General features: G+C 30.9%; 1 protein-coding gene across 1 annotated transcript; it reads right to left on the bottom strand.

Annotated features, from left to right (window-relative positions):
- Window positions 1–252: 252 nt before the first annotated feature.
- On the bottom strand, window positions 253–6,990 carry LOC104112902 (abscisic acid 8'-hydroxylase 2). The gene is made up of 10 exons (XM_009622944.4): window positions 6,633–6,990; window positions 3,326–3,647; window positions 2,021–2,170; window positions 1,760–1,943; window positions 1,592–1,671; window positions 1,310–1,396; window positions 1,103–1,181; window positions 914–1,020; window positions 651–769; window positions 253–537 (listed from the first exon to the last, which is right to left on the bottom strand). The coding sequence occupies exons 1-10, from the start codon at window positions 6,878–6,880 to the stop codon at window positions 408–410; spliced, it is 1,506 nt and encodes a 501-aa protein (XP_009621239.1). The 5' UTR covers window positions 6,881–6,990; the 3' UTR covers window positions 253–407.
- Window positions 6,991–13,441: the final 6,451 nt, after the last annotated feature.

Genomic DNA, 13,441 nt, shown 5'->3' on the forward strand with positions numbered 1-13,441 from the left:
AGTAGAAGAACTCATATTTGAGTTGGGAAACAGTTGATAAATAAGTGCACTAGCCTAGCCCACTAGTAGTATCTTGTTCAAGCTCAATCTGTAGGAACTATTTAATATTTCTTTCCTTTATAATTCGTTTGAATCTTTTCCGAGTAAGAGGATCAAACTAACTAATATTTGAAGTGAATTCGGATTTCGGACATAAACTTTAAATGTTTGAAATAAAATTTACATATTTAAAAACTACATAAACAATTGTAATAAATCAACGGTTAACAACTTAAAATTTTTAGAGATTATTTACATAAAATATGATCAAACAATTACTTTTATCTACATCTTGTTGGACCCCTAGTGTTCTCTTTGTTGTTGCAAATATATCATAACTACTCTAAATAAATAATAACATTTTGGCTTTATGCTATTAATGCATTAGGGAACTCCCTCTCCTCCTCTAAACACGTAACACGTATGGGACAACCACTTTTTAGTCTTGAGAAAAGTGTCCATTTCTCAATGCTTTCATCAGAATCTATTACCATCCACCTGATACCCAAAAAATACATAAACATTAAACACATTTGTTAATTGTAATTGAATCTAACATAAGATAAAGATGATTAGTTTATAGTTTCAAAATTGATAAAGATAGGCCAAACCTGTAGGATGTGGTCAAACGATGGACAAAAACAAGCATCATTGCTCGAGCCAAATGCAGTCCAAGGCATGTTCTTCCTCCCATTCCAAATGCTAAAAAGCTATATGGTTTTGAATCAACCTGAATAATTCTTTATTCAGTGTTTACACCATACTATATTAGACCATAATTAATGATAAAAATGAGGTCATTGTGTTCAACTTTTTCCCCAATTCTATTGTGTTCCTTTGGTAAACTTATGTTTGATTGTAGAGAATTACTTACATCAAATCTTGAAGGAATGAATTTATTCGGATCATGGAATATCATTGCATCAAAATGTATTGATTTAGCATCCACGTTAATGTTCCATCCTTTTTTGATCGTAAATCCTAAATTCGCATAGAAATTAGAGGGATGTTAATATAATTTGCAGTTAAAATATTTTTCATAATTTTGTGTATAAAAGTAAACCTTCAATTTCACAATCATGGAGTGCCATTCTTGGAAACCAAGGCACAATTGAAGCCATTCGAAGTGATTCCTTAATAACCTGTTGGCACAAAGGTTTAATTATTACTATTTCGAAATGTATTGAGTGCACTGTAAGATTAAATAAAAAAAGGGGCTAAATCGAAAATAAGCATAAAGAAAAAAGTGAAATAAATAAATAAATAATACCTTAGATGCATATGGCATACAATTCAGGTCTTCTAGCGTGAGGTGTGCTTTGCTAGAAACCTTTTGCTGAAGGGCTTTTTGTTCAGCCTATTCCAATCAACTTTCTAATATTAGAATTTTGGCTGTGAATTACTTTCAAAACAATCAAGATATTACTTCATTTAAGTTGTCCTAAATAGTAGGTCTCACATGCTAATTAAGAAAGCGATCAAAGAAAAGGATATGATGAGAATCGAACCTTATAATTCTATCTCTAATTACTTAAAATGTTATTTGTTTTACCTGAAGTTGGTTAAGAGCATCGGGATTTTCATCCAAATACTTGATCATCCATGTAATCGCGCTAGCCGTGGTATCTTGACCTGCCCAAAAAGAAAAATATTTGAGAGTTTAACTAATAACATGATAAATAACTTATGTATAATCCAGGTATATTAAATTAAAACAAACCTGCAATAATCATGGTTAGTATATTATCTTTAATCTCCTGATTTGTTAACTGTGTGGCATTTTCTTGTTCACTCTCCTCACCATCCTTACTCAAAAGATGAGCTAGAAAATCATCAAACTTTTCTTTGGAGTTTCGTCTTTTCTCTATTATCTTGTCCAGCAACCTCATAATTCTTTTTCTGGCCTGCAATTAAATGTCTATGGGCTTTAATTGTTGAGTCCGAACTTTAATGGGCTTTCCATATTGGGCCGGTCAATTACCTGTAGGCCTTTGTAGAATCTGGTCCATGGTAGTTTTATTGGAAATGCTAGCATTGCTTCATAAATCAGCCCAACATCCTTGTGCAACGTCTCTAATTCCTCTTCTCCTTCCAAATTCATTAACATTTTGCAGATTGCTTCAAGGGTTATCTATAACACAAGAAGAAAATGCAATTATGTAAAACAAGGAAGCTCTGTGAACTATAGATTACGGGTTTGAGTCGTGGAAGACACCATTAATGTTTGCATTAGGATCGACTATCTATATCACATCTTTTATGGTGTGGCCCTTCCCCGAACCCTACATGAATGCGAGGTGTTTTGTGTATCGGGTTACCCTTTAATTAAGCGAGCTCTATGAACCAATCAGCTATCCTTAATCTAATGTAGGAGTGTCAAATGGATGGGTTGGGCAAAACTTACGCGGGTTAAATGGTTAAATTAATAAACGAGTTGAATCATAATCCCTCCCTGAATTTGCTTGGTTCAAGGAGGGTAGGTCAGTTGAACTTAATAAAGGGCCATAACTTGACCTTCCCAACTCAATATCATTTTTCATATGTTCATTTATCTTTTATAATTTATTTAATTACCAAATAAAATTGCCAAAGAAGTGTTCTTCTTCTTCTTCTTCTTCTTCTTCTTCTTCTTCTTCTTCTTCTTCTTCTTCTTCTTCTTCTTTTAATATATCATGACATTAATTAACTAATCAAAATCGATATCTTTTTTTTTGATAAATTTTCTTATGGGTCATTGGGCTGTATTGATTGCTCAAATTAGCCAAACCCTTAGACAGGCTAAATGGGGTTATGTTCAAATGTACTTAGCAATGAAAGGGGAAGTGCACAAACCGCCGTTTTAAGGGTTAGTATATAGGGATTAACCGATACTTATTTTGTTACGAATAATTGAACTAAAATCTTAATTTCAGGATAATTCAGGACATTTATATCCCAAAATATTGAACTGAAAAAATACAAGACACATTGGCTAATTCCTAAATAACAGCTCTTTAGAGTGGCTTCCTGGTGTCTTTTCTACAACAATGAATATATGTGCAATCTAATCCACCTGAATTTGGATGGGTTGAAAGAGTTATATTTAGAAGATGTAACCTAAATAGTTCACCCAACAGCTTAATTTAGGAATAGGCGGTGGAGGTGTAATATATATAATACTTGTATAATCATGTATAATTAGTACTATAGTCTAAAAAATTAAACAAAATCCGGCAAACTATTTGTTCAAAGATCCCATAAAAAAAAATACTAAAAGAAGTTGGAATAGACTAATAGGGAAACCAACCTTTAGAGCTTCATGGAGTATAATAACGTCGGATCTGTGTTGCCAAGTGCTAAGATTATTAACAGTCAATTCATCAAATTGTCTAACCATTGACGAAAGAGATGCAGTTGTAAACAAAGTACTAAGATGGCTTCGAATAAGTTTGTGCTGCTCATGTGAAGCACAAAGAAGGCTTTGGTCTCCCACAAGTTTTGCAATTGACTTTATGTATCTCTTTGTGAAATTCGCAGTCTCCTTACTTAGAATTTTCTTTGCTGCCTTTGTGCTTGAGATAAATACATGCGTCTGCCCAAATATATTTGTTTTGAAGCAATTCCCATACCTACAAATAAAGTACGGTCAAATCTATCTATAACAACACTTCACTATAAGTGTCAAGTTTCAAAAAGACCAATTTCACATATTATGTTATAATATATGTTTTCTATAACGTCACTTTTACTATAGTAACAAAAAAATATTAGAATAAATAAGACTGTTATAGAGAGCTTTGATTGTACACCGATGCTCTGAAATGTTAAACTTTGTCACACTCTAATAAATCTAGACAGATACACTAACTATACACAGAGTTCGGCCTACTCCAACTATTCTTATAGCCAGTTTGGTCAAACTGGAAAAAATCAGCTTATTTTGAGAATGTTTTTTTTTAAAGTGCTTTTTTAAAAAAGTACTTTCGAAGAAAAACAGTTTGTGTTTGGCTAATCAATTTGAAAAACACTTTTGAACAATAATTTGTGTTTGGCCAAACTTTTCAAAAAGTACTTTTATGTGTCAAATTACAAACAAGGACATGAAGAGATTTGCTTAATAGTTAATATTATATAAGTAGATAAATAATTATAAATTTTTATTATTAAAATTAATAATTAAGTTTTTTATTTTATTTAAGTAAAATATAAAAATAAAATTGAAAAGTACTTTATTCTTTCAAGATAATATAAATATATCAAAAATCATCCAACAAAAATGAAAGTTCATCCCAAAAGTCATTTTATATTACTTAATAGTTTAAATTAAGTAAGGTTATTTTGGTGTATATAATATTTTGCAAAGGGTATTTTTGGTAGGAAGTAAAGTCAAAACTGCTTCTGATTCTGGAGAGAAGCTACTTTTTTCTGCTTTTTCAAAATTGCTTCTGCTTCTAGCCAAAAGCACTTTTTTTCCAACAAAAAGCTTGGCCAAACACATCAAATTGATGAAAAAGGCACTTTTTTGAAAGAAAAAAAACGCTTTTGGCCTGCTGAGAAGCTTGGCCAAACAAGCTACTCCCTCCGTTTCAATTTAGATGAGGTAGTTTAACTCGGCACGGTGTTTAAGAATAGAAAAAAAGATTTTTGAAACTTGTGGTCTTAAAAACTTAAGGGGTAAAAACTTTGTGAGGCCATGACATTTGTGTGGTTATAAAAGCTTCTCATTAAGGGTAAAATAGGTAAAATAAAGAGTTTAAAATTGAATTATTTCTAAATTCAGAAATGTGTCATTTATTTTGGAACAGACTAAAAAGGAAAGTACCTCATCTAATTTGAAACGGAGGGAGTATTAAATTGTTAACCGGAAGCCTTTTCCAGAAAATAAATCATTTTTTGATGTTCAATTGCCAGGAAATATATAAATATTCAAACAAAAAGATAAAATAACATTCCTCAGTTTTAGGCAGAAGTCTTTTTCTTCAAAATTATCTCAATTTTTTTTACCTTATATCATTGCTTTAACCAACAATTGGACATTATTATCAATGTTTGATACTCAAAAATTTCAACAAAATATTATCCAGTTTGATAAAGTATTATCAATCTTTACTACATGTTCTTTCAGAAAATATTTTTCACTTTCTGAAAAGGTTTCTAAAAAACCTTTTCAGAAAGTGTTTTCCAGAAAATAAGTCATTCTCTTAGAAACAATTCCCGAAAAAATGACTTCCATCATGACAAATACATCTTTAATTGATTAAAGATGTATTTTCGTTATTGCTACGAAAAATGAGAAGAATTAACCCAAATAGTCGTTCACTTAATTTCTTAAACTAAATATTGTTGGCGGATGTATTATATATACAACTATGTATAGTTAATGTATGATTTATGTATACTGGTTAGGAAAAGTAAACATTGAATTTGGCTTGCTACAAATGGTCATATAAATACCGACTTTTTTTTCCAACAAAGTCATATAACTTTATTTTCTCACAAAAATCATATAACTATGACTTTTTTTCACCAAAGTCATGTAACTATGTTTTCTCACACAAAAATCAAATAACTTTTATTAATTCACACAAAAAATATTGTAATCGGTATAAATTTTCAGTAGTATTTTTTTTTTTGTATTATTATTTTTTATTTTCAGTTTGATAAATAATAATTCGCTTAAAATAGGGATGACCCAACTCGACCTGGCCCACCTTACCCTATATATATATATATATATATATATATATATATATATATATATATATATATATATATATAATGAATAGTAAATCCTTCCAAACATCATGCTTCTATCTTCTTCTTCTTCTTTTTTCAAGATATTTATTCAAATTGATATCATTTTTATTTCAAGTGCTCTCTAATTATACCTTTTATTTCTTTATTTTTTGTCAAAATCTCATGCATTCCGAACTAAATTTTTTACGGGGGAAGAATTTATTTTTAGTATTATTTTAACTTACGTATAGGGGTATTGGGTCAGGCTGGGTTGGATCATTCCTATATTAAAGAAAAAATATAAAATTAATCGGTCGGCCGAAACTAATTGCATTTGCTAGCCAATATATATAAAATGTGTATATTATATGAATATAATACACACACACACACACACACACACACACACACACACACACACACACACACATATATATATATATATATATATTATCGGCTTTTATTTTTGGGAGAGGCTAAAAATATACTCATATTTTTTCTATTTTAATTGGATAATTATTTATTAGACAGAAAATAAAAAATAAAAAAAAACTTAAAACAAGAAAATACTACCGATTTTTTTTCCGACCACTATGATTTTTGTGAGTTAGTGAAAATTTTATGATTTTTGTATGAGAAAACAAAATGATATGACTTTAGTGAAAAAAAGTCATAGTTATATGATTTTTGTGTGATAAAAAATAAAGTTACATGACTTTAGTGAAAAAAAGTCATAGTTTTATGACCATTTGTAAAATTTATCTCATATATATATATATATATATATATATATATATATCTATATATATCAGAGCTATCAAAACATATTACTCTATCTTATTCTCGCTAGTCATGATCTAATAATAAATTATTCTTACTTGAGTCGTCGAACTTTGACAAAATCATAGAAACCTTTATTGCTTTTAATGGCAGCCATGAAATTGATGGTTTCTCCGATGAACGGTAATCCTCGGTTGCCCGGCGGAACTTTCGCCGGAGTTTTTGCAGTAGTATTATGCCATAACATCTTTAAAGTTTGCACTAATAAGTATAGCAATCCCAAGTAGAGAACTATGTAACAAAACCAACAAAGTAAACGAGACGTGTGATGGAGAAGTAGCTCCATTTTTTCACCTAGAATTCTAAGTCCTAAATTTCTGCCTCACCTAAAAATGAGAGATGGTTTATCCCTTTGTTAAGTACGTAGTGCATGATCTAAGAGAAAGTTCTTAAAAAGTTTGAAAAGTGAGTTGAAAATTTGATGTAAAGCCAAATGAACGGTTGGAATGTTCATTTTTTTTAAATTTAGTGGACAAGTAATTATGGAATGTGTAAATGGATGTTTCCACTTAAGGGATTAAGTGCCCTTTGACAAGACACATTTTGGGTCTTCAAACTATCCCTATTTAGCCAACTACCTCAAGTCCACTATTGCTTAATTCTTGACTCTTGTTTAGCCAAGTTGTAAGATAATTAGTTATTGATCTGTTGCTTCTTCTTTTTCTTTTTTTCTTCTTTTTTTTTCCTTTTAATTTTGTTGGGTCCATATTTGAGAGGGCACTAGTTAATTACATCATTCGACATTCGTGCAGATTTAATTTGATCTTGCCCCATAGTGATTATTATTTCCCAACCCAAACGAAGACTAACGGGAAAAAAAAAAAATCAGCCTTAGCTCCATGTATTAATATATTATTTTCACGTTTGGCAGGAATACAAAGGCTATATTGGGCTTAACGACATCTTTGCCATCGAGCAATCCCGGGAAGAAGGAGTAAGGGACTTCCTCGCCCAATTCAACAGGGTAAGAATGACCTTACCAAATATATCCTAAGGGATGACCGTCACAGCCTTTTAGAACGGGTTGAGCAGAGAGGGTTCAACAAGATTATTTTTATTGTTCAGAGTCGTCACTTGAAATTGATTTTTGGGTGTTCCAAGTCATATTTTATTTGAATTTCTAGTCAAAGGAAGGTTGACTCTATTTTATTATTGGTCTGCGAAAACAAAGTCCGGGTAAGAAATTTTGCTGACCGGAGAGAAGGTGTAAGACATTCCCCGAATCCTGTGGTTCTAGCACGGTCACTTTTTTGACTAAAAGTGAATTAATTTTGTGTAAACTGTGATTTATAGGATTTTCATGTTTTATCTATCTGTTTTTATTTCTTGATTATTAGAATTATTGAAGGATGATTTGGACAATATTACGTTGTCATTGCCACGCTATGCAAGCGAATGCGTGATCGAAATAAAATTAATTAACTTATCATAATCGCGCCTCGTAAGCGAATCCAAAATCATGACAATCAATTATTTGTAGTATTTTTTTTAGATATTACTACATTTATGCTTGGAGAAATTAATTTTGAAATTTATTAAAAGTTATTACCGCGCTACGCAAACGAAACCACGATCATGGCAAGAGGATTAGAAATTAATTAACGCCATTGTATATGGTGTGAGATTAGTGTGTAGAAGATTGTGTCTTCTCAGTCATGGAGTGAAAGAAATGAGCTCTTTAAGTAGGAAAAATAAGTCATTTTACACAAATTTTGGTTCACCAAAAATCTGAACATTGAGAAGCTCATCAATCATTCTTTATTGTCTGAAAGAATATATACAAATCTTTTCGGGTAACTCACACATTTTTATTTACTTAAATATCATTCATTTTATTCTATTTATTATTATTTAATGATATCCCCTTCTTTTTTGGTCATGAAATATTATTAATGTTGTCAACATTCATTGTCATTCGGATAATATACATGTTATCTTATTATAAAACCAGTTAACATATTTTTTTGAAAATTAATATTGACTAAAATTGACTCTATTTTATTAGATCTAATTGATTAAATCCAAAATTAAATTTTGGTAGGAAGTACAAATGCAATATTCCTAGAAGACGACTATGGGCACTGTGGTTTAGAGTTTAATAAATAAATGACTGAATTATTTCCCTTTTTCTTTTATTCTTTTCGATTTCATTTCTACAAGGTGAAGTGGACGACAAACTAAATTGTCTTCCTTAGACATTAATAAGTGGTGGCGGTCCCGATTGAGAGCCATGTCCGCGCAAAATATAGAGTTAATTTAGTATATGAAAAATGGTCAAAAATGTCTGTCATGTAAAATAATTTAAATTTATCCTTTTTCTACCTATTGACAATTGCCATTGGCGTTAACTCTTGGATTAAAAATACTCCTCTTTTAATCGAATTCTGAAGTGACATATGTGGGTCCTTTAATGAAAAAGGTGGCGTTGATTTATTGGTCTACGTGGCTATTAGACCAACCCATAAATGATCCGGTCAATCCGGGTTAACCCAAAACAACTACAAGCTACATTTGAGTTCAGTAATGGTGGAGTTGATTTTACCAAGCTAAAAATAATTCGAGTTCAATAATTTTACCACTACACTTCGAACAGTAGATATATAGTACCGCTTTCTAACAATCTTATTTAGCACCCAACTAATTTTTAACTGTTCAAAGATTTTCAGCACTGTAAGCTTCGATTACGACAATGGAAGCTTAAAGTTCAATTCGAACAACAAGTGTTGAAAGAAATCAGATTGATAATGGCTTCCCTCAAGAATGAACTAACTTAAAAAAAATTCCACAAACTTAAAATTTGTTCGTACTTCGTTTCTTCGATGTCTGGATTCAGAAGACGTCTTCTTCGTGAAGCTGCGATATTTTGTTAAAAACTAGTGCAAACAAGCTCCAGTCATTTCCATATCTAGGTTCAACTAAGCTTCTTCATCCTATAAAATGGTGGAACCTTTGAAATCCAGCCCCAACAATAGCCAAACTCATATGTATGAACAAATAAATCCACATGGTCGGGTTATTTATCAGTTGGGTAATTTATGGGTTGGGTATAATAGCCACGTGGACCAATAAATTAGCGCCACCAATTTAATTAAAGGACCACATGGCCACATATGCCAATCTCATAATTCTGTTAATTCTGTTAAGGGAGGGGTACTTTTAATCCGAAAGTTAACGTTAAGGGCAATTGTGGCCCAATAGGTAGAAAGAGGGCAATTTAGACTATCTTCAATACGTTACGGGCATTTTTGACCCTTTTCTGTTTATTATAAGTAGATAATGAAGTAAGATATTAAAATAATAATAAAAGATTTTATTAGTTAATTAGGTTTAAATTTAGAAACTTGTGAAAGTGATATTATAATGGTGCTATTAGTAATTAGATAGTGTTACATTTAATCTTAATATGAAAAAGGAAGTACTAAGTTAATTCGGTTTCTTATGTACATAAGAATATCAAAAATATTTATGTCATCCAGCTTGGAGTGGGGTTTAAACGAAACCTGAAGGCTGGCATCGCCTATTATGTTTGCGCAAAATATAAGTAGCATAAATAACATAAGGGAATGTTGGAAATTAATCCAAGATTAATTATTATTCCTAAGTTGTCTAGGATTTGATATTTGGTAGTTTATTTAATTCATGTCTCATTAGGTTTTGTTTACCAATTTTATATTGGAATAGGTTTTTGATTTTGTAATATTATAAATAGGAGTACTACTACATATTTTCTATTGTGGAGAGGTAGCTATGATGTAGAGAGATTCAAGAGTTTATGAGTTATGAAAAAGCCTCCTACCACATTCTCTCCCTAGTTTAATAAATTTCTTCTATATTATCTTTGTTGGTTTTTTGCTTGTGCCTAAATTATTCTTGGGGTATTTCAATACTTCAAATTGGTATCATAGCATGTGTGAGATCATGTCAGAGTCGGTAAAAGATCAAAAACAAATATGGATACTCTCTTACTTGATTGTCCCGCTTTTGTGTTTGATGGCAAAAATAATTTTAAAACTTGATATCAACATATGAAGAATTGTTTAATGTTATTGGATTATGATGAAGGATTTGCGGAACCTGCAGAAAGCACAACATTGACGGGTGATGCAGCTATGCCATTGGAGAAGAAGATACATTTAGATTATAAGGCACGCTACTATCTCGCCATTATGGTCAAATTGTATGTATCTAAAAACTTTTTGCATGCAAAATCATCAAAGAAGGCTTGGACAATCTTGGTGAAGTCATATCGAAGAGTTGATGACTTAAAGAAGGAGAAACTACAAGAGTTTAGGAGTCAATTTGAGCTGCCTTATATGAGACCAACAAAGTCTGTCAAAGAATATTTTACAAGAATTGAAAATATAGTCAATGGTTTAAGGACCAATGGAGAAGTATTGGAAGATGTTAAAATTATTGAAAAAATATTGCAGTATCTCAGTTTAAAGTTTAACAATAAAAAAATTATTCTTGAAGCTACCAAAGATCTTAGCACTCTCAGACTTGGTGGTTTACAAGGGGAATTGGTGACATACGAGAGATCATTGAATCAACAGAAAGATGAGACATTAGATGATGCATCGCAAGAAAAAGATGATCAACCAAAAGAAAAAGAAGACATACCAGATCTGGCAGAAATAAATCAAGAAGGCAAAATTCAGAAATAGAGAAGAAAATAAGAAAAGGTACATGTAATTTTGTTGTGATAGAGATTCCATTGAAAGCGAAGAGAAGTCAAATAATATTTAAATTGATCTGCCAAGAATTTCTGTGATTGTTAAAAAGGACGATTTGGTTGAAAGAGATACCCGTCCAAAAGAGATTGGTGTTTACAAGAAAAATTATTTGATGGTATTGAAAATGAACCTAGTAACGAAAAAAGCAAGATGATTCATCAAGAGAAAATTTATGATAATCTATCCAATATTAAAGCAGAAATAATTTTGGATTCAGAACTACAACACATGATTATAGATATTGAAGATGTAATCAATTTCATATCATTGTTCGAAATTGCATGTTTTAAGGAGCATGACGAAATGTCTATTGGAGGCATTACTCTACAACCTGTAGAATATTCAATTGGAGTTGAATGGGTGTACAAGTTCAACCACAAGGCAACTAGAGAAGTAGATGATTTCAAAGTAAAGAAAAATTATATTGATGATATTTTGAAGGGATTTACCATGAGTAAAGACAAATCATACATGAACAATATTGAAGAGAAATTGAAGTTAACTAAAGATGATACTCGCGACTTTGTTGATGCAACATATTTTAGAAAATTAATAGAGAGCCTAAAGTATGTAACTTTTACAAGGCTTGATGTTACTCATGGCATGGTTAAGCCGGAAGATCTTGGGTTAAGGGAGGCTGTTGAAAATTAAACCAAGATTAATTATTATTCCTAAGTTGTCTAGGATTTGATATTTGATTGTTTATTTAATTTATGTCTAGTTAGGTTTTATTTACCAATGTTATATTTGAATATATTTTTGATTTTGTAGTATTATAAATAGGAGTACTACTATATATTTTCTATTGCGGAGAGGTAGCTATGATGTAGAGAGATTCAAGAGTTTATGAGTTGTGAAAAAACCTCCTACCACGTTCTCTCCCTAGTTTAATAAATTTCTTCTATATAGTCTTTGTTGATTTTTTTAGGATTTCTGGTTAATTGGCCTTAAAATGATTCTTGGTCACGGTGTACTATACCAGCTTATATGATGCCACCTTAAATTGAAGTTAACTAAAGATGATACTCGCGACTTTATTGATGCAACATATTTTAGAAAATTAATAGAGAGCCTAAAGTATGTACGTTCTACAAGGCTTGATGTTACTCATGGCATGCTCAAGTCGGAAGATCTTGGGTTAAGGGAGGCTGTTGAAAATTAAACCAAGATTAATTATTATTCCTAAGTTGTTTATGATTTGATATTTGGTAGTTTATTTAATTCATGTCTAGTTAGGTTTTATTTACCAATTTTATATTGGAATAGGTTTTTGGGTTTGTAGTATTATAAATAGGAGTATTACTATATATTTTTTATTGCGGAGAAGTAGCTATGATGTAGAGATATTCAAGAGTTTATGAGTTGTGAAAAAGCATCATACCACGTTCTCTCTCTAGTTTAATAAATTTCTTCTATATAGTCTTTGTTGATTTTTTTAGGATTTCTGGTTAATTGGCCTTAAAATGATTCTTGGTCATGGTGTACTATACCAGCTTATATGATGTCACCTTAAATTGAAGTTAACTAAAGATGATACTCGCGACTTTGTTGATGCAACATATTTTAGAAAATTAATAGAGAGCCTAAAGTATGTACGTTCTACAAGGCTTGATGTTACTCATGGCATGCTCAAGTCTGAAGATCTTGGTTTAAGGGAGGCTGTTGAAAATTAAACCAAGATTAATTATTATTCCTAAGTTGTTTATGATTTGATATTTGGTAGTTTATTTAATTCATGTCTAGTTAGGTTTTATTTACCAATTTTATATTGGAATAGGTTTTTGGGTTTGTAGTATTATAAATAGGGGTATTACTACATATTTTTTATTGTGGAGAAGTAGCTATGATGTAGAGATATTTAAGAGTTTATAAGTTGTGAAAAAGTATCATACCACGTTCTCTCTCTAGTTTAATAAATTTCTTCTATATAGTCTTTGTTAATTTTTTGTTTGTGCCTAAATTATTTTTGGGATATTTCAATCCTCGAGGGAAACATAAACATTGCTAAAGTTTGGACCCCCACAAAAAAAAAAAAGGAAAGAATGGAAAAAGCAGTCTGAGACCTGTGATAAATATGTGTATGAAAAATATATATTTTATATTTATTAGTTTTG

The sequence above is a fragment of the Nicotiana tomentosiformis genome, chromosome 4 (genome assembly GCF_000390325.3).
Source record: "Nicotiana tomentosiformis chromosome 4, ASM39032v3, whole genome shotgun sequence".
NCBI lineage: Eukaryota > Viridiplantae > Streptophyta > Magnoliopsida > Solanales > Solanaceae > Nicotiana > Nicotiana tomentosiformis.